Source organism: Coregonus clupeaformis, chromosome 26 (genome assembly GCF_020615455.1).
Source record: "Coregonus clupeaformis isolate EN_2021a chromosome 26, ASM2061545v1, whole genome shotgun sequence".
NCBI lineage: Eukaryota > Metazoa > Chordata > Actinopteri > Salmoniformes > Salmonidae > Coregonus > Coregonus clupeaformis.
Window position 1 is genome coordinate 8,320,376 of NC_059217.1, and position 21,628 is coordinate 8,342,003.

General features: G+C 43.9%; 2 protein-coding genes across 7 annotated transcripts in view; one reads left to right on the forward strand and one right to left on the reverse strand.

The window, feature by feature from the left end:
* LOC121540171 (palladin-like) overlaps positions 1-9,099 on the forward strand; it is a 128,240-nt gene extending 119,141 nt beyond the window's left edge. For all 6 annotated transcript variants that reach the window (XM_045207722.1, XM_045207726.1, XM_045207723.1 and 3 more), the window contains 8 exons: positions 1,029-1,250; positions 2,263-2,412; positions 2,874-2,962; positions 4,255-4,387; positions 5,602-5,809; positions 6,436-6,601; positions 6,768-6,901; positions 7,052-9,099. In XM_045207722.1, the coding sequence (XP_045063657.1) occupies positions 1,029-1,250; positions 2,263-2,412; positions 2,874-2,962; positions 4,255-4,387; positions 5,602-5,809; positions 6,436-6,601; positions 6,768-6,901; positions 7,052-7,212 (1,263 nt within the window). In that variant the 3' untranslated portion in view covers positions 7,213-9,099. The remainder of the gene's footprint in view (positions 1-1,028; positions 1,251-2,262; positions 2,413-2,873; positions 2,963-4,254; positions 4,388-5,601; positions 5,810-6,435; positions 6,602-6,767; positions 6,902-7,051) is intronic.
* A 1,726-nt stretch (positions 9,100-10,825) lies between these two features.
* On the reverse strand, positions 10,826-17,995 carry LOC121540172 (carbonyl reductase family member 4). The gene is made up of 6 exons (XM_041848836.1): positions 17,820-17,995; positions 13,127-13,280; positions 12,301-12,421; positions 11,995-12,131; positions 11,536-11,670; positions 10,826-11,273 (listed from the first exon to the last, which is right to left on the reverse strand). The coding sequence occupies exons 2-6, from the start codon at positions 13,269-13,271 to the stop codon at positions 11,095-11,097; spliced, it is 717 nt and encodes a 238-aa protein (XP_041704770.1). The 5' UTR covers positions 13,272-13,280; positions 17,820-17,995; the 3' UTR covers positions 10,826-11,094.
* Between the last annotated feature and the right edge of the window lie 3,633 nt (positions 17,996-21,628).

The window sequence follows — 21,628 nt, forward strand, 5'->3', positions numbered from 1 at the left end:
TCTTGTTGGGGTCTCCCGAGTGGCGCAGTGGTCTAAGGCACTGCATCGCAGTGCTAGCTGTGCCACTAGAGATCCTGGTTAGAATCCAGGCTCTGTCGTAGCCGGCCGCGACCGGGAGACCCATGGGGCGGCGCACAATTGGCCCAGCGTCGTCTAGGGTAGGGGAGGGAATGGCCGGCAGGGGATGTAGAGCATGGCGTTTGCAACGCCAGGGTTGTGGGTTCCATTCCCACGGGGGGTATAAAAAATATATATATATAATAAAAATAAAATAAAATAAAAAGTCATGTATGCAACTGTAAGTCGCTCTGGATAAGAGCGTCTGCTAAATGACTAAAATGTAAAATGTACGAGAAACAGAGAGAAACATAGAGAACAATAATTCAAGGGAGGGAGAGAGAGAGAGGAAGAGAGAGAGAAACGTTTGAGAGAAGAAGGAGGGGAGACAGGGATTGAGGGAGAGGCAGAGAAAGAGATTTACACTTTGGTGAGCGTTGGCAACAGACCCCAGTCCTCCCACTACCAAAGCTTTGCCTCCCCTTGAGATGTCATACTCCTTCAGCTGTGTCTTAGGCCTGTAATTATCAGTCAGTCAGTCAGTCAGTCAGTACACACTACTCTGCAGATGTTGCTTCTGCCTCAACAGGCTGGGCCAGGATGGTGAGAGATTGAGATTGAAGGAGACAGAAGGAGGAATTGAGAGAGAGAGAGAGAGAGGAATAGACAGAAAATGGGGGAGGAATAGAGAGTTGATAGGGAATAGGAAGAAACTGGGTAAAGGCGAGCTGACGGGAAAAGGATCATCTTGGTTTTCTGTAACACATTGTGGTTGAATGAATGAAAGAATGGATAAATCAATGAATGCATGCATGAGTGACACAGAATGTTCTTGATGGAGTGTGCTTCTTGTTCTTCAGATTTTTCTGTGACCCCGTTCCTCTGTGATTTCAGGCTCTTCCTGTAATAGTGATGCTCCTTGAACTCCATCTCGCAGCGTTAACCCTGCTCCCTCTCTGTGTGCTCTGCAGGAGTACAAGGTGTCCAGCTTCGAGCAGCGCCTGATCAGTGAGATCGAGTTCCGTCTGGAGCGCTCTCCAGTGGAGGAGTCTGATGATGATGTGCAGCATGGTGAAGATACTACAGGCCAGGGGGTGGTGCCATTCTTCCACAGCAAGCTCAAACACTACAAGGTGTTTGAGGGCATGCCCGTCACTTTCTCCTGCAAGGTCATCGGAGACCCCAAGCCAAAGGTCAGAGGTCACACAGATCAGAGTGATCATGTGGAAATATAGCGGAATGATTCATCGTTAGACTCGCATACCAGGACACCGTATTCTAACATTTTTTATTGTATTTAATGTCAATATTATCACTGCTACGCTAGTTAGTTATAGTGTATTGTTGTATGCTGAACCTATTTAATGTACTGCCATATTGTTCTGATAATTGGGAGTTGATGATGTGTGGTGTTGTTAGTAGGAGGTTGAGGTACATGTACAGTATGTTATAAGGGCGAGGCCTGCCGTGCTAACATCTGTGAGTCCACCACTGCTGGTAGCATCAGAGGGCCTCTGTAATGACTGGTTGATGACAGGCATCAGATGAATGGAAAAGATAAAGGAGGGAGGGAGGGAGGGAGGGAGGGAGGGAGGGAGGGAGGGAGGGAGGGAGGGAGGGAGGGAGGGGGAGTACAGTATAATATGATATAATTAAGCAATAATGGATGTGGTATATGGCCAATATACCACGGCTAAGGGCTGTTCTTATGTACGACGCAACGCGGAGTGCCTAGATACAGCCCTTAGCTGTGGTATATTGGCAATATATCACACACCCCTGAGGTGCCTTATTGATATTACTATATAAACTGGTTACCAACGTAATTAGAGCAGTCAAAATAAATGTTTTGTCATACCTGTGATATACCACAGCTTTCAGCCAATCAGCATTCAGGGCTTGAACCACCCAGTTTATAATATAATAATATACCCCCCTTCCCTCCCTACTCCTATCCACTTCTATAGGTAATTGTGTCTATCCTTTCCCCTATAGATCTACTGGTTTAAGGATGGGAAGCAGATCATTGTGTAACTCTGTGTTGTGTATATCCTGTCCCCTATAGATCTACTGGTTTAAGGATGGGAAGCAGATCATTGTGTAACTCTGTGTTGTGTATATCCTGTCCCCTATAGATCTACTGGTTTAAGGATGGGAAGCAGATCATTGTGTAACTCTGTGTTGTGTATATCCTGTCCCCTATAGATCTACTGGTTTAAGGATGGGAAGCAGATCTCTAAGAGGAGTGAACACTACAGGATCAGCCGCGACGCTGACGGAACCTGCAACCTGCACACTGCCGCCACCTCATTGGACGATGACGGAAACTACACCATCATGGCTGGTAACCCTGAGGTGAGAACACCTGACCCACCCAACACACACACACAGGACTTAACTGATTCACACCCCATATAGAAAACTCTGCACAGACTTCCACACCAAGTCGTTTCACACCAAACTACTGTACACAAGGGACATACACATACTGTATCTATGGACACGCATACACACACATTATCAGGACCAAGCCGTTTGGCAGCCAGTGGTGCTGGGGCTGTTAGCGGTCATTAGTTCTAGAGAATAATAGCCATGGAGAAGATAAGGGTCTCCAGCCAGCAAGGGGAAGCAGGCGTTGAGTGAGACAGGAAATCACTAAAGCCTTCATGAGGGTCGAGAGTTCATGTACTGTTGCCTTTCTAACAGCCTGGCCAACTTTAACACATTGTACTTCCTCCCTGACGTGGGTTTTAATTGAGTTTGAGTATGAACAGTCATAAACGTCGAACAAACATCTCTCTCTCTCTCTCCCTCAGGGGAGGGTGAGCTGTACTGGCAGGATGATGGTCCAGGCAGTGAACCAGAGAGGGAGGAGCCAGCGCTCTACACCTGGACATATTCGCAGGTACAGGAAGAACACAATACCTGACACAGATGGAGAGGACAGGCAAACGCTGTTGGCAATTATTCATATGCTTTGCTTACAGGTGTAGCATCTTAATTTGATCACTCTTTTGTTTATGAGAATTGCAGATGAGCGTTGTGACTTACGTAAATTCACAGAAAACTCACATTAACACACATTATATTACCAGTATTGCACTTTTCATGTAGCCTACTTTTGGCCAACCTACCCAGCTAACAAAATTACGTTCCAGGACGTGACCACAAAGTTATTTTAGTCCCCACATAAGTCATGATAACGTTATTGTGAAACTTACAGACGATGTTCCAAAATGTATTTCTATCATTCAGATTGTAACGTTATATGAAGACAAACCATAGCTCTAAATGTAACATTATGAAATGTTCCTAGGATATCTCAAAAGTAACATAATATTCAGAACCTTTCATGGACTACCAAGGAACATTTTAAATGTTCCCATGATGTCTGTTTAGCGACCTGATATTTATAACCTCTATAATACTTATTAGAAACGTTATGAATGTGCCTATAATGTCCCAAACGGGCTATGACATTCAGTACCTCTGGAAGAATTAAGGGGAATGTTACAAATGTCTCAGTTACGTTCCTTGTTAGCTGGGTAACCACCGGTCAAGCAACATTATTGACTAAACGTTCATATTCACAATGATATTTACAATGATACCAGGTGTACGAATATCAATTCCAAGCTACCATGATTTACCTTTTAAAATAGTTATGTACATTATTGTTGATATTAGTGTGTGTTAAATAAATAAAAAATGTTGCTGACATTTTTATATGAGTTGAATAGTGTAGTGTGAGAGGGCGGAAACACTTGTTGGTTCTGCTCTTAGATTGATAGGTGTAATATTTGTTCTGTATAATACCTGTCCCACGTATAATAATACTCCCACACACAAACAAAGGAACGCACACACACACACGCATTACAGTAACCTGATCTGTACACTCCCAGATAAGGCCTTCATATATCTGAGTGAAGCGTTTAAAGATATCCATCCGTACCTCCCTCTCTCTTTATCTCTCTCCTTCTTACCCTCTCTCTTCCCTCGCTCCGCTCTGCACAGCTTGGGTGTATTTACGCTGTGTGGAGGGATGGTGATGTCATTGTTGTGATAGTGCAGGAGGACAGGGAACGCCTGGGGTCATGATCCACCATAGAGTGGGAGCTGGTAGTGGAAGAACTGGGTTCTGTTAGGAGTAAATCTCTTGCTCTGCCTCCCTCTCCCCCTCCCTCCCTCTCTTAGACCTAGGTCTCGGTCCAGAGACAGTGGTGATGAGAACGAGAACATCCAGGAGCGTCACTTCCGCCCCCACTTCCTGCAGGCACCCGGTGATCTCATCGTTCAAGAGGGCAAGCTCTGCCGGATGGACTGCAAGGTGAGACCACGCCCCCTTAACACTGAACCCACCCCTCCTTGACCTCTTCAACTTACAGCCACACCTTTAGGATTCTACCATTATAGGTCTGTTGTTTATGGAGGACTGTGAGGTTTTTAATTACTGGAAGCAGTGCAGGTTCTAAGAATTCATAAAAGGAACATTCCAACTTTCCAAAATTAACCCTGGTGTTCAGCAAATAGTAAATCATAGAAAATGGAGGAAAGCAGATCCACCCTCTAATTCTGTGTGTGTCAGTGATGAGGAGTGTCTGTGGGGCTGAGAAAGGTGTCCTCCCCATTCATTCCATATTCTGGGGAAGAAATAACTGGGGGCTATATATTTAATCTCCTCTTTCATGATGAATGACTCAGAGCGCGAGAGGAGGAGAAATGCTGGTGTCATTTTCCTAGGATCACTCTCTCAACGATTATTTCTCTCTCCACACTCTCCTTCCCTTTTCTCTCTTGGTCACTAATCCTCCCTATGCAGCCAGCGTTAGTCAGAAACAGTTAGAAAACTATGTTACAAAACTGTAATAAAACCAAACAGTACCATACACGGATTTCACACGCTATAACAAGACTCTCTTTTTATACTTGTCAAAAAATAAACATAGTGAGTCTCCAATGTCTTGGGGCTCTTAATGTCAATGATATTTATAAGCAATATTTATTTCCAAATCGTTTGTGGGTTTCCAAACTTTCCATGCCAATAATGTCTCAACTACAGGAAGTGTACTGCAGTCAGGCTGAACCATGTTGTTCAACCAAAAATTACTCAATTCTACTTCCAGCACTCAATACAGTCAAGGCCGGATACACATGCACACATGCACAGACACACACACACACACACAAGCGTGCGTACTCATGCACACACACAGGTGGGCTCTACCGGTCAGACCTGAGGGAGGGGCAGGTGTGGGGTTTCATCAGGCGTGCAGCGGGTGCTGAAAAGAGAGACAGGTCCTTTAACAGGCCAGGCAGTTCCCATGAGAAGACATGCAGGCGACTGGGAGACTCCAGACAAACAACAATAAAACATTGCTGCTCTCACTGCAGACAGAGTCACACCATAATACTGTACTCACAATGCAAATATTTACCAGCACATATACACTGCAGATAGAGTGATTAAAATCATCACATCACTGTATAAATAACACAATGTGATGAATGAGTTATTGAGTGTTTGTTGTGTTCCCCCTCTAGGTCAGTGGCTTGCCCACACCAGACCTGATCTGGCAGTTGAATGGTCAGACCATCCGTCCTGACTCCGCCCACAAGATGCTAGTGCGGGAGAATGGCGTCCACTCATTGGTCATCGAGCCTGTGTCCAGCCGCGATGCAGGCATCTACACCTGCATCGCTAGCAACCGCGCCGGACAGAACTCCTTCAACATGGAACTCATTGTCGCAGGTAGACACCCATACAGTACATAGATGTATAAGCATAGACAGATTAACAACATTGTCACAGGAAATTAACCATAATCAGTGCTTGACTTGGACTGAAATAGGTTCCAGTACTCATTTTGGGTGCCGGTACTGTTTATATTTAAGTACAGGAGCTCCACAATACTTCTGAACTACTATTCTATAAGAGGAACAGTAGCTCAAGCAGTAGAACATTTGAGGTGCCGGTACTCAGTTCCGGTGAGCTCCTGCCCAAGTCAAGCACTGCCCATAATATTTTTATGTCTTTTTAGATATAAGGGCCCTTTGTCTATTTTTAGTTGTTGATGCAAATAATGTAGTACTTAACACAATACGCGAGTGGCGCAGCGGTCTAAGGCACTGCATCTCAGTGTTTGAGGCGTCACTACAGTCCCCCTGGTTCGATTCCAGGCTGTATCACAACCGGCCGTGATTGGGAGTCCCATAGGGCGGCGCACAATTGGCCCAGCGTCGTCCGGGTTTGGCCGGTGTAGGCCGTCATTGTAAATAAGAATTTGTTCTTAACTGACTTGCCTAGTTAAATAAAATAAAAAAATACAATAGTTTGATATACTATTGCCTGACCTGTGGTCTCTCTCTTGTCTCCAGCCAAAGAGATTCACAAGGCTCCTTCGTTCATCGAGAAGCTACAGAACACTGCCGTTGCCGAGGGTAACCCTGTACGTCTGGAGTGCCGTGTGTCGGCTGTTCCCTACCCACAAATCTTCTGGAAGAAAGAGAACGAGTCTTTCACTCACAACACAGACAGGATCAGGTAAGCCAGCTCTACCATTCACCGTCTACAATCAAATTAAGTAGTGTAGCAATATTATTGGTAAGCAGCCTCTTAAACTGGACCTGCAAATGATAAAGATATTGATGATCTGACAACAGTCAGTGAAACTTGGTCCTAAGGGAGTGTGTTGAACTCTGTTTCCCAGCATGCACCAGGACAACTGTGGCTACCTGTGTATGATCATCCAGCCGGCCATGAAGGAGGATGCTGGCTGGTACACCGTGTCGGCCAAAAATGACGCTGGCATCGTGTCCAGCACTGCACGACTCGACGTCCACAGTAAGTCCCCCAGACACAAATGTCTTTCTCTGTGTCCACACAAACCAACTGAATATTATTTACCCTCTAAACACACAGGACCAAATGTAAAAGGCAAAATCACTGTTATTGTCTCTGTACTCATCTCTTCCCCCTCTGTCCCATCCTCAGCTCAGTGGCAGCAGCCCAACACTCCCAAGCCTAAGAAGGTGCGTCCGTCTACGAGTCGCTACGCAGCACTGACAGAGAGAGGACTGGACGTGAAGGCAGCCTTCTTCCCTGACTCCAGCCCCCTGCAGCCAGGAGGCCTGGTGGAGAGTGATGACCTGTAGAGACCAGCGGGGTTCACACACCCCACTCAACCCCCTAATGCCTTAAAACTGACCCCAGTGCTACAAGCCCCAGCCCCCGTTCTCCCCAGACATATAGGGGTAAATGTAACCCCTTCCATCCGAGGTGTTTTACGACAATACCACAGATACTATTATGGAAGATGGATGACGAACAATGTGACACCCTATAATATCTCAGTGTCAATGAAACATGGATCCCAACTTAGGATCAGATGGTTCCATTTTATCAACCACATAAGCAGAGGAATCTACCCTGGGTGGCCATTGAAGTTTGTTTGCAACTCTGTGGTCCATTAAAAAAATATTGTTCACAAATTTCTGATAATGGGTGGTGGAACTGAAGAAGTCTTGAATGTTGGTAAATTAGTCCTGAAAGTAACACTGCCATAACCACACAAGGGGATCACCTCTTAAGTGCCGAAGATATCTCACATGAACTCTTTGTAAAAATGATATTTGAAGGTTTAAAGTTAAAGTTGAAAGTAGCGTTATTATGCATGTTACAATGGCACCATTTGTAATGCTCTATCTAAATTGATGCCTTACTTATGAAATACTCCCCCAACAAAGGCACCAAATTGTAGGGGCAGAGATAGGCTGAAATGGGACAGACTTTGGACGCAATGGAAAGGTATGGTAAGTCCAACGCATCGGAGCAGCACGTCATGTTTCCCTGTACTGTTGAGAGATGAAGGAGACCGCAAAACACAAATGTTTTTCTTTTATATGTTATCACAGCATTGTCTTGGTAATATAGCGCAACATGGATATCAACAGTGTCTGGTTTTAGTTATTAATAGCACAATACCATAGATGTCAGCATTGTCAGGTTCAACATATAGCACAATTACCATAGAGTTCAAATGACCTTGAAAGTTCAAACTGTTTAGTGACTTTAGATTAGTTGTGAAAAAGAGAATGTTGGCTGAATGACTCGGACACCGTTGAGAGCTCTCACTGTTACCATGGTAACTTCAGTGATTGATTGATTGATAGAGAGGGCCATGACTGGCTAGGAGGTACTGGTGTGTGAAGGTTGACTGTAACAGGGACAGGATGAGGGGTTATCCTAGGCCAGGAGGCCCAGATTATCTGTCTCAGCCCAGTGACAACAGTCACTTAAACGCTTGTGAACTGTGTGATCCGTGAGTGGAAGTTGTCAAGGACAGAGAAAAGCAAGTTTTTTGGAATAGAATTCACTGTAGATGACAAAGATGTTAAAGAAGAAATGGACTATGTTGATGATGATTAACATTTTGTTTATGACTGATTCTGGAGATCATTTATTTTCTTTGGTTTATTTCTGAAGTTTAAAATCACCAACACAGACGCGAGACAGTCCTAATAATGGCTTCAGTGGACAGAGCACACACACCACTGATTGGCTGCTTTATTTTTGTATGAGAACTTTCCCAAGAAACTTGATATAAATTATATTAGTGATTTTGTTTCTCAAATGTTCAATGACAAAACATAATCCTGTCTGTATTAAAATATAATACTTTTTGAAACAATATATATTGCCTTAAAAGATCACTTGGGCCTATTTCAATCACAATATCTGTCCATGTTTTTATGAGGCACTTATACCAAATGACTATTATTTTTGACAATTATAGCGAAGCTGTTAAGGGAAAAGATATGCATAGAATTGTATTGAAATAAGTAATTATATATTTTCTCTCACTACTGCGTTACCAAATACGCATCTTTTGCTGTATCTGTTCAGAGCATGTTTCATCCTGCGATTACTGTGATCACTCACACAAACCTATAGGACACCTTTTTGATTTCTATGCCTGTATATGGAATGTTCTCCTGATATTATGTTAGTTTATGAAAGATAATAAAAAATCTAAGTCTCTAGAGGTACCGTGTTTATGTTGAGTGAGGAGACAGTAGGAGACTCTGCTCAAATCAATTCCATACAAAAATGTACTCAGCAGTCATATTATCCATCACAGGGGAAATGCCATTCTTTATTGAGAATTCTTATCAGATTTTTACCTTGATCCCTGGTTTACATTCTCTCCCACCTGATCTTAGGTAAAATAATATCACCATTATTACAGTTCACATGATTGAGCGCAGATGCACTAGATTCATGAAGGCTTCTAATGACATGTAAATATATGTGACTGTTGAGCACCCTGGCGCTGTGTGTGTGAGGGAACTGGGCACCACACTCCAGTGAGGTGCAATGTCTCTCCACTGGAGGAAATAACAGATGAGATCACAGCATTTCAAATCTCCACACTGAGCATGAGTCACCTCTGACCCCATCCATTTGCACCACCGGTCCTGAGCTGTAACTGGACCCTCAAAACATTCCATGGGCTAAAAATATCCTCCCACCCCCCTAATCCCCTCCAGCTGTAGGCACTAGGCAGGCAGTCAGACCCCGTCCATACCCCTTCTCTGGGCCCCTCCAGGGCTCAGGGGGGCGGTGGTGGGGGCCTGCGCTGTGTCGCGGTCCCCCAGGGGAGTGGGAGAGTGAAACATGAGAGCTTTGGTCAGCATTAGCTGCCTCTAAGTCATGGAAAGAGTAATAGCTTTCAATCTGCTGATCAAAGTTAAGGCCTCAGGAGCGTGAAGGGCCAGACTGAGTCAGACACAGTGGAGTCAGTAGTGTTAGTCATGAAAAACTGTCACTCACATAAAGACACACCCCCTCTGAGCTATGTGGAGCAGTACCCTGTGACTCGGCACTGTGTACAGATAGGGACAACAGTATTACCTGAACCATACACACGTATACATATCTATGGCTCTGACTATTACAAGGTCAAGCCCACAGAGCTTACAAAGCCAATACAGCCAATCAATACATGTAATGCATTGCCTCACATTCGAAGGTGAGTGAATCAGACAAAGGGTACACTTCAAAATCAGCTGCCAAGACATGAGCTCATGTATACTGAACAAAAATATAAATGCAACATGCAACAATTTCAAAGGTTTTACTCAGTTACAGTTCATATGAGGAAATCGGTCAATTTAAATAAATTCATTAGGCCCTAATCTATGGATTTCACATGACTGGGAATACAGATATGCATCTGTTGGTCACAGATAACTTTTTTTTAAATGGGCCTCAGGATCTCGTAACGGTATTTTTGTGCATTCATATTGCAATTGTGTTCATTGTCTGTAGCTTATGCCTGCCCATAACATAACCCCACCGCCACCATGGGCCACTCTGTTCACAACAGCAAACCGCTTGCCCACACAACAAATTCTTTAAAACGACGTTGGAGGCGGCTTATGGTAGAGAAATGAACATTCAATTCTATGGTAACAGCTCTGGTGAACATTCCTACAATCAGCATGCCAATTGCACACTCCCTCAAAACATGAGACATCTGTGGCATTGCGTTGTGTGACAAAACTGCACATTTTAGAGTGACCTATTATTGTCCCCAGCACAAGGTGCAACTGTGTAATGATCCTGCTGTTTAATCAGCTTCTTGATATGCCACACCTGTCAGGTGGATGGATTATCTTGGCAAAGGAGAAATGCTCACTAACAGAGATGTAAACTAATTTGTGAACAAAATTTGAGAGAAATACGATTTTTGTGCATATGGAACATTTCTGGGATCTCAGCTCGTGAAACATGGGACAAACACTTTACATGTTGTGTTTATATTTTTGTTCAGTATAGATAAAAAGCAGATATTTATCCCTTTCCTATGCATGAACCCAGCTCATCTTTAGCTTAAACACACATATACTGGAAAACCAGAACTCTCCATTGTAATTCTCATCTGAGAGACAGGCTGAGAGCCTCTTAACCACCCAGCTGACAGTGTTAGGATGTATAGTGGGTACTAGGTGTATACAGAGGGGTCGAGGGCCTCCCTACATGGCCAGCTGCAGCCCTCCGTCCACCACCAGCACCTGTCCTGTGATGTAGGGAGACTCCAGGAGGAAAAGAGCAGCCTTGGCCACCTCCTCAGGCTCCCCAAACCTCCCCAGGGGGATGGTCCGCACCCCCTCCCCTTCTCTCAGCCCCACTGTCATGTCTGTCCGAATTAAACCTAGAGGAGAAAAGTTAAGGGAGGGACAGCATCAGGATAAAACTGAATTCGAGCTGAGAGGACAGTGGAAACCAGTATCCTAGGTACAGTACAAGTCTGTTTCTATTTTAGCATGATAATGACGAAGGAGATGGCTGAAGCATAAACAGGAAGACAAAGGCTAGGACAAGACATGAGTTGAGAGAAGTTGAGGAGAATAAGCAGACAACAGATGAAAGAGAGAGAGGAGCAGTAAAGAATGGAGGAAGAGACAGTTCTATACCTGGAGCCAGCAGGTTAACTCTGACACTGCGTGAGGCCACCTCCTTGGCCAGGGAGCGAGTGAAGCCCTCCAGACCTGCTTTACTGGCGCTGTACACACACTGACCTGCGTTCCCCTTCAACCCCACCACAGAGCCTGCAGTACACACAGATCACAACCATGAACACAGCGATTGGGCTATTTCAAGGTAAAGTGAAGTGAGATTATGTTTATTCCCTGGACCACAACCACCACCTTGTGGCCAAACGGCAACATTGAATCCATCTGGTATCTCAGCACCCTTAGCAGAGTTACCAATAACCAGATGTATCCGGTTTTCAGGGATACAGCTAATTCAACCTAGCTTCCTTTTCCGCTGAAAACCGGATGTGGGAACTCCACTCAGGCGTTTCTTCTACGCCTGCTACGTTAGGTTAGTACCTCAGTAGTGTGAAGGGGCTGGACATACAGTAACAGTACCTATGTTGACAATGGCCCCTCCCTGGGTGTGGAGCATGCTCCGTAGCGCTGCCTTGCAGGTCAACATGCTCCCCAGTAGGTTGGTATGAAGCAGAGCCACCATGTCCTCTGGCCTGGTCCTCAGCAACAGACCATCCCTGAACACACACACAAAGACAGGAAGGTGCACACACACACAGCAGATGGATTAATTATTTTTTAAACACATGCAAGCTCACCTGCTTAGGACTATCATGGGAGTTCTGAAGGTATGAAACTAACCTGTATGAGTACTGATTCATGCACAAGTATTTCACACGCACACACCTGTTGATACCAGCTGCATTGACCAGGTATGAGATGTTTCCACAGGTCTTCTGGATCATCTCAAATGTCTTCTGAACTTCCTCTCCTTTGGAGACGTCACACCTAAAGGCCATATGGTCAGCTAGAAAATGAGAGATTGGTTAAACATAAGGTAAACAGAAAACTACAACTTTAGGCCTAATAAACAACAGAAGTCAATGTGGCACTAGCCTAATCATCTGGTTAGAATAGGGGTTCCCAAACTTTTTTGTCCCGTGACCCCATTTTGATATTTAAAAAATGTGCAACCCCACCCCACCATGTAAAAATAAGTTATGTAATCAACGGCCAATGTTTACTTTTTTATTTGGGGCTATGACAGTCTATTACAAATCAGTCTGACAGTACTTTTCACAGTATTTAAATCTGAAGGAAGTATGGTTTGAAGTGACAGAAGTGACGGAAGTTCAGAAGATCATCAGTCAATAATTTTGTATGAGCTTCTGTGTAGGAAAGAACATCAACATTGATGTTATTGTCCCCCCAGTCTGATTGAATGCCTGGTCCTGTCCTCTCTGTGTTCCTGAGAGTCTTATCTTTCAGTGATGGGGTCACTATATTTTGTAGCTTAAATGGATCAAAAGATAGTAACACATTTGTAAGAAGAAAACAGAAACCGCTCTGTTTATTACAACCGCATCTAGCGGCCCAATTATCTTGCGACACAATTTCAAATTAGGCAACCCCACATGCGGTCGCAACCCCTAGTTTGGGAAACATTTGGAAAATGTGAACAGCAGAGCCCAACTAAGAGGTGCATGACACCCCTGCAGGTATAATACTGTACCTCCAGCGAGGGACAACACAGTGGCATTAGCAGCATCCTGGTTCCTGGACACCACAGCAACCCTGCAGCCTCTCTCTGCCAGCAGCCTTGATACAGCCCTGCCAATGCCCCTGGAGCCCCCACACACCACACACAGCCTGGACATGCCCCTCCCCTGCAGGAGAGACCACAACACACCACAGAGCAAAGTCAAATATGAGATGACATTGGCATTTGGCTTCAGGGTCAGTCTGGTTAACGTCTACTGAACCCCTTCCTTAAAGCTAGAATCCTTAGTTGCTAAATCCATTTTTGGACTTATAAATTAATGATATACAGTGGATTCGGAAAGTATTCACACCACTTCCCCTTTTCCACATTTTGATACGTTACAGCCTTATTCTAAAATGGATTAAATAAAAACATTTCCTCATCAATCTACACACAATACCCCATAATGACAAGCAAAAACAGGTTTTTAGATTTTTTTGCAAACGTATTAAAAATAGAAAACAGAAATATCTTATTTACATAAGTATTCAGACCCTTTGCTATGAGACTCGAAATTGAGCTCAGGTGCATCCTCTTTCCATTGATCATCCTTGAGATGTTTCTACAACTTGACTGGAGTACACCTGTGGTAAATGCAATTGATTGGACATGATTTAGAACCTTCCAGAAGCACAACCATCTATGCAGCACTCCACCAATCAGGCCTTTATGGTAGAGTGGCCAGACGGAAGCCACTCCTCAGTAAAAGGCACATGACAGCCCGCTTGGAGTTTGCCAAAAGGCACCTAAAGGACTCCCAGAACAAAAGAAACAAGATTCTCTGGTCTGATGAAACCAAGATTGAACTATTTGGCCTGAATGCCAATCGTCACGTCTGGAGGAAACCTGCCACTATCCCTACGGTGAAGCATGGGGGTGACAGCATCATGCTGTGGGGATGTTTTTCAGCGGCAGGGACTGGGAGACTAGTCAGGATCGATGGAAAGATGAACGGAGCAAATTATAGAGAGATCCTTGATGAAAACCTGCTACAGAGCGCTCAGGACCACAGACTGGGGCGAAGGTTCACCTTCCAACAGGACAACAACCCTAAGCACACAGCCAAGACAACGCAGGAGTGGCTTCGGGACAAGTCTCTGAATATCCTTGAGTGACCCAGCCAGAGGCCGGACTTGAACCCAATTGAACATCTTTGGAGACTCCAGAAAATAGCTGTGGAGCGACACTCCCCATCCAACCTGAAAGAGCTTGAGAGGATCTGCAGAGAAGAATGGGAGAAACTCCCCAAATACAGGTGTGCCAAGCTTGTAGCTGTGAGAATGTGATTTGAAGGAGTCAGGCGTAGGAGGGTAAATCACCGAATACAGAGTTTATTCCATAGGACACAGTTACGCTGGATAGCGTCAACAGCACAGGGCGTAATACAGGCGCACTGGAACACAATACAGGCACATGGGGAGAAATAACCCCGGCAATACAAAGTACGGGTAGCTCAACCAAGCTACACTCATCTTCACATAAAACAATCACCCACAAGGACAAGAGGGCAGAGGGAACACTTATGCATGGACTAATGAGGGGATATGAACCAGGTGTGTGTAATTGACAAGACAAGACAAATGGAATGATGATATATGGAGTGGCAGTGGCTAGTAAAAGTCATGCTAGGGTATATACAGTGCCTTCGGAAAGTATTCAGACCTCTTGACTTTTTCCACATTTTGTTAGGTTACAGCCTTATTTTCTATTTACTAAATAGTTGTTTTTCCTCATCAATCTACACACAATACCCCAAAATGACAAAGCAAAAACGTTTTTTAGAAATGTTTGCTAATTTATACAAAAATAAAAACTGAAATATCACATTTACATAAGTATTTAGACCCTTTACTCAGTAATTTGTTGAAGCACCTTTGGCAGCGATTACAGCCTGGAGTCTTCTTGGGTATGACACTACAAACTTGGCACACCTGTATTTAGGGAGTTTCTCCCATTCTTCTCTGCAGATCCTCTCAAGCTCTGTCTGGTTGGATGGGGAGCGTTGCTGCACAGCTATTTTCTGGTCTCTCTGTAGATGTTCGATCGGGTTCAAGTCCGGGCTCTGGCTGGGCCACTCAAGGACATTCAGAGACTTGTTCCGAAGCCACTCCTGCGTTGTCTTGGCTGTGTGCTTAGGGTCGTTGTCCTGTTGGAAGGTGAACCTTCGCCCCAGTCTGAGGTCCTGAGCGCTCTGGAGCAGGTTTTCATCAAGGATCTCTCTGTACTTTGCTCCGTTCATCTTTGCCTCGATCCTGACTAGTCTCCCTGTCGCTGAAAAACATCCCCACCGCATGATGCTGCTACCACCATACATCACCGTAGGGTTGGTGCCAGGTTTCCTCCAGACATGACGCTTGGCATTCAGGCCAAAGAGTTCAATCTTGGTTTCATCAGACCAGATAATCTTGTTTCTCATGGTCAGAGTCTTTAGGTGCCTTTTGGCAAACTCCAAGCGGACTGGGATGTGCCTTTTACTGAAGAGTGGCTTCCGTCAGGCCACTCTACCATAAAGGCCTGATTGGTGGAGTGCTGCAGAGATGGTTGTCCTTCTGGAAGGTTCTCCCATCTCCACAGTGGAACTCTAGAGTTCTGTCAGAGTGACTATCGGGTTCTTGGTCACCTACCTGACCCAGGCCCTTCTCCCCCGATTGCTCAGTTTGGCCGGGCGGCCAGCTCTAGGAAGAGTCTTGGTGGTTCCAAACCTCTTCCATTTAAGAATGATGGAGGCCACTGTGTTCTTGGGGACCTTCAATGATGCAGACATTTTTTGGTACCCTTCCCCAGATCTGTGCATCGACACAATCCTGTCTCGGAGCTCTACGGACAATTCCTTCGACCTCATTGCTTGGTTTTTGCTCTGACGCACTGTCAACTGTGGGACCTTATGTAGACAGGTGTGTGCCTTTCCAAATCATGTCCAATCAATTGAATTTACCACAGGTGGACTCCAATCAAGTTGTATAAACATATCAAGGATGACCAATGGAAATAGGATGCGCCTGAGCTCAATTCCAAGTCTCATAGCAAAGGGTCTGAATACTTATGTAAATAAGGTATTTCTAAAAACCTGTTTTCACTTTGTCATTATGGGGTATTGTGTGTAGATTGCTGAGGATTTAGATTTATTTAATCCATTTTAGAATAAGGCTGTAATGTAACAAAATGTGGAAAAAGTCAAGGGCTCTGAATACTTTCCGAAGGCACTGTATGTTATCCCGTAAGAGCTTTATTTCCAAACCCACTACGGTGTTTCAGGTGACAAGTTTATGGTCATGTTGCAGCAGTATGTAGGACGGAGATTCCGAGGTGTGAGAAGTGTGTAGGAGGACATGGGACAAAGGAGTGTGTAGTTTCGATAGAAAAAGTGGAGTGTTTCAATTGTGAGAGTGGCCATGTTGCTGGGGATCAGAAATGTCCTTTGCGAGTGAGACAGGTTGACGTTTCCAGGGTGAGAGCAGTGCAGAAAGTGTCATGCTGAGGCAGTGAGGAAAGTAGAGGATGGTGGGAAAAGGGTGAGGAAGCCTGAGAGGATCCCTGTGAGTAGTAGGCCTGTACAGAGTACCCCAAACAGCTTGTGCTTTAGTAAGGTTGTCTTCTTGGCGTTTATTGCTATGGTCATGAATTGTGCCGCTCAGATGGAAAGGAAATCCAAGAAGATGTCATTTTCTAGTAGCAGCAGCAGATACATTTTTGGGAGTCAGAGATTTTAGTGCAGAAGAGAAGTGTTTTCAGAGAGAAGTGGAGAAGAGAGATTTTAGTGCAGAAGATAAGTGTTTTCAGCCTCCCAGGCTGACAACCGGGTGTAGGATCTGTTAGGGCCAAAGTAGCGGGAAGGGGTGGTGGGGTGTGTTGGGGATAGTAGTATATACAGTGAGCTCCAAAAGTATTGGGACAGTGGCAAATTTTTTGTTGTTTTGGCTCTGTACTCCAGCACTTTGGATTGTAAATGATACAATGACTATGAGGTTAAAGTGCAGACTGTCAGCTTTAATTTGAGGATATTTTCACCAATATCGGGTGAACAGCACTTTTTGTACATAGTCCCCCAATTTAAGGGACCAAAAGTATCGGGACAAATTCACTTATGTGTATTAAAGTAGTGATATTTATGCCTCTAACTTTCTCACTCATCATTATTCACAATTAATTTAGGATTATCCGTAATCATGGTAGCATCCACATTAATGTAGAAGTGTTTAGAAACATATTATATTCTTATTTACATTAAAAGTGACTCCAAAATGACACAATACCCTCACGTTAAAGCTGACAGTCTGCACTTTAATCTCATAGTCACTGTATTATTTCAAATCCAAAGTGCTGGAGTACAGAGCCAAAACAACAAAACCTTTGTCACAACTTCCGTTTAAGAACAGAATGGAACAGAACTCAAAAGCGTTTGGAGTAAACGGTTTCTGTTTTTTGCAACAGAACTGGCCTAATGAATACACCCTTGGCCTTGTCAAAACAACAACACGGCTGGGCCATAGACCCACAGATATAACAATGGTTTAGTTATACAAATCTTTGATAGACCAGCTAGCTAGTAACATTATTCTGGACAGAGCATGCAACTGTTCGTGTGTCTGTCAGTTGATTTCAAAGCTAAGTTAGCTAGCTATGCTAGAAAGATAATTTGAAAGTATTCTGGGGCAAAACTCACGTTTTCACGCAACTCTGTTGTCGTTCAAGATGGATAACAAGTTCGCATTTCCCTCCATATAATTCTTATCGTTTGACTATCCGTGTCCTTGGACAAAAATATGTGCAAACGTTAGTTTATCATTGACACAGCACACACACGGAGGTCGCCATTTTTTCTGTTGTGCGTTTATTAATTCGACCACATGGGGAAGCAAGAGACACGCATATAAATCTCACAGCTCGTGCCATGGCCCCTGACCACTGAGTAAGGCTATGCCCCTCACAGGTAGCTGGACCCACAGACATACCACACCACAGCCTGTCCACACTTTAGAATTGATTATCAAACCTAGGCTTAGAATTGATTATCAAACCTAGGCTATGTTTAGGGTTAGAGTTACAGTTAGGTTTGAACCGGGAATAATAAGATCATTAGGTGGGTGCTTACATTTGTCATATTTCACACATGTACAACTGTATGTGTGAATCGGAAATTCGTTTTTAGCATATCCCACTACCCCTGTGACAGTGACAACCTCGGAGAGTGGGGTCAGAGCCAGGGATCAGCCATTATTGACAGCGACCCTTGAGCAATGGTTGTAGTTGAGGTTAGGATTGGAACAGAGATGTGGACATTCAGATTCAGATTCAGAAAACTTTAATGTCCTCAGAGAGGCAATTCATTTTGCAGCAGTCATAAAACATATCACATATAGAAATTAAAAATAAATAGCAAAGGATATTTACAAGCAAATAGGAAGGGTAAGTGCAGTTTCATAGTGCAAGTGCTAAGTTCAATTAGTCCAACATTTTGTTAAGTTGCAGAATTGCATTAAGAATCAAAACATTTTTTAAAACCTTCTGTAGTCTGTACCTGCAGCCAGAGGATAGGAGCTGGAATTCGGAGTGGAGTGGATGGGAAGAGTCAACCGTTATTTTATTCGCCTAGGTTAGGGTTAGAGTTAAGGTTAGGTTTCAAACAGGATGTGGACATGAGGTTAGGGTAAGTGTTGTGGTTAAGGTTGGGGTTGAACCAGATGTGTACATGAACCTAGGGTTTGGGTAGGGGTAAGGGCTGAGCCTTATGTTCAACACCTAGCTCAACTCTTACCCTCACCGGCTCACCCTAAACCTAGCTTCCTGTTCACATCCTGGTTCAACCCTAACCCAAGCCTCAACCACAACCCGAACACAAGCTTCATGTCCACACCCCAGCTCTATCAATGATCTACAGTTGAAGTCGGAAGTTTACATACATCTTAGCCAAATACATTTAAACTCAGTTTTTCACAATTCCTGACATGTAATCCTAGTAAAAATTCCCTGTTTTAGGACAGTTAGGATCACCACTTAATTTTAAGAATGTGAAATGTCAGAATAATAGTAGAGAGAATGATTTATTACAGCTTTTATTTCTTTCATCACATTCCCAGTGGGTCAGAAGTATTTCGATTATTATTTGGTAGCATTGCCTTTACATTTTTTAACTTGGGTCAAACGTGTCGGGTAGCCTTCCACAAGCTTCCCACAATAAGTTGGGTGAATTTTGGCCCATTCCTCCTGACAGAGCTGGTGTAACTGAGTCAGGTTTGTAGGCCTCCTTGCTCGCACACGCTTTTTCAGTTCTGCCCACACATTTTCTATAGATTGAGGTCAGGGCTTTGTGATGGCCACTCCAATACCTTGACTTTGTTGTCCTTAAGCCATTTTGCCACAACCTTGGAAGTATGCTTGGGGTCATTGTGACCAAGCTTTAACTTCCTGACTGATGTCTTGAGATGTTGCTTCAATATATACACATAATTTTCCTTCCTCATGATGCCATCTATTTTGTGAAGTGCACCAGTCCCTCCTACAGCAAAGCACCCCCACAGCATGATGCTGCCACCCCCGTGCTTCACGGTTGGGATGGTGTTCTTCGGCTTGCAAGCAACCCCCTTTTTCCTCCAAACATAACGATGGTCATTATGGCCAAACAGTTCTATTTTTGTTTCATCAGACCAGAGGACATTTCTCCAAAATGTATGATCTTTGTCCCCATGTGCAGTTGCAAACCGTAGTCTGGCTTTTTTTATGGCGGTTTTGGAGCAGTGGCTTCTTCCTTGCTGAACGGCCTTTAGGTTATCTCTAGGAGACAGAACACGTCTCCTTCCTGAGCGGTATGACGGCTGCGTGGTCCCATGGTGTTTATACTTGCGTACTATTGTTTGTACAGATGAACGTGGTACCTTCAGGCGTTTGGAAATTGCTCCCAAGGATGAACCAGACTTGTGGAGGTCTACTATTTTTTTCTGAGGTCTTGGCTGATTTCTTTTGATTTTCCCATGATGTCAAGCAAAGAGGCACTGAGTTTGAAGGTAGGCCTTGAAATACATCCACAGGTACACCTCCAATTGACTCAAATGATGTCAATTAACCTATCAGAAGCTTCGAAAGCCATGACATCATTTTCTGGAATTTTCCAAGCTGTTTAAAGGCACAGTCAACTTAGTGTATGTAAACTTCTGACCCACTGGAATTGTGATACAGTGAATTATAAGTGAAATAATCTGTCTGTAAACAATTGTTGGAAAAATGACTTGTGTCATGCACAAAGTAGATGTCCTAACCGACTTGCCAAAACTATAGTTTGTTAACAAGAAATTTGTGGAGTGGTTGAAAAATGAGTTTTAATGACTCCAACCTAAGTGTATGTGAACTTCTGACTTCAACTGTATATATACACTAGATGACCATTGTAAAACATTGTTTGGAACCTATAGAAATGAATGTATTAATGTGTACATTTGTTTTTGCCACGTTTATTCTATTACAGACACCTTAATGCATACCTTTGTTTTTTTTAATCCTTAAAGTATACTTTTTTAGAACGTTATAATGTTACTGTCCACACTACAACAACAAAAATACTTAAATACATGTAATTTTGTCCTTGAAACCTTTCATTCAAACACTGTAGAATTCCATTCATTCATACAGAGGACTGCTTCTTCTGGGAAGTGCCAATATGGCCGACCGGTGGCTTCGAAGCCTCTCATTAGCAAAAACATAGCATCAGTAATCCAGGGTTTATATACATTATTGAACCCTACCCTCAACTACAACCCTAACCCTAATCTTGGTTTAACCGTAACTTTGGCCTATAGTACTTTTATCCTACTTTTCTCTTTGGACCCATAAGATACTGGATGTTGGCTCCGCCTGCCTCTACCTTTGACCCAAGGTCCAGAAGCCCAGCTCAATGTAACCACTGGGGACCAGTGGAAAAACAATGGTCAAACACAGCTGGAGGGTTTTAATCATTTGAAAGTTCTTCAGGATTTATTTGCTGTCCTCAGTGACTTGGTTCCAGCAGAGGAGCGGGTAAATCACATGCTGACATTTGCCCCCTGTTTTATGAGTTACGCCCTCAGATGGAAAAACACAGAAGATGTTGTAAGAAAATACAAAGCACATCTCCCCACTCACAAGAAAAACTGTTGAGCAACATTTGGTGTTGCTTGTAGTTTTTAGGTGTTGACTGAAGGAGACAGTTTGTGTGCTGTGGTTGTATGTGTATGCCTGTGTGTGTGTGTGTGTGTGTGTGTGTGACACAAGGCTTAATTTGTATTCAGATCATCATCCTGAACATCAGGACCTCATTTTCCTCCTTCACACTCCTGTGGTCTAATGACGCCTGCCAACATAGACACATGTTCTGCTCTCTTCCTCACAACACACACACACACACACACACACACACACACACACACACACACACACACACACACACACACACACACACACACACACACACACACACACACACCACACACACACACACACACA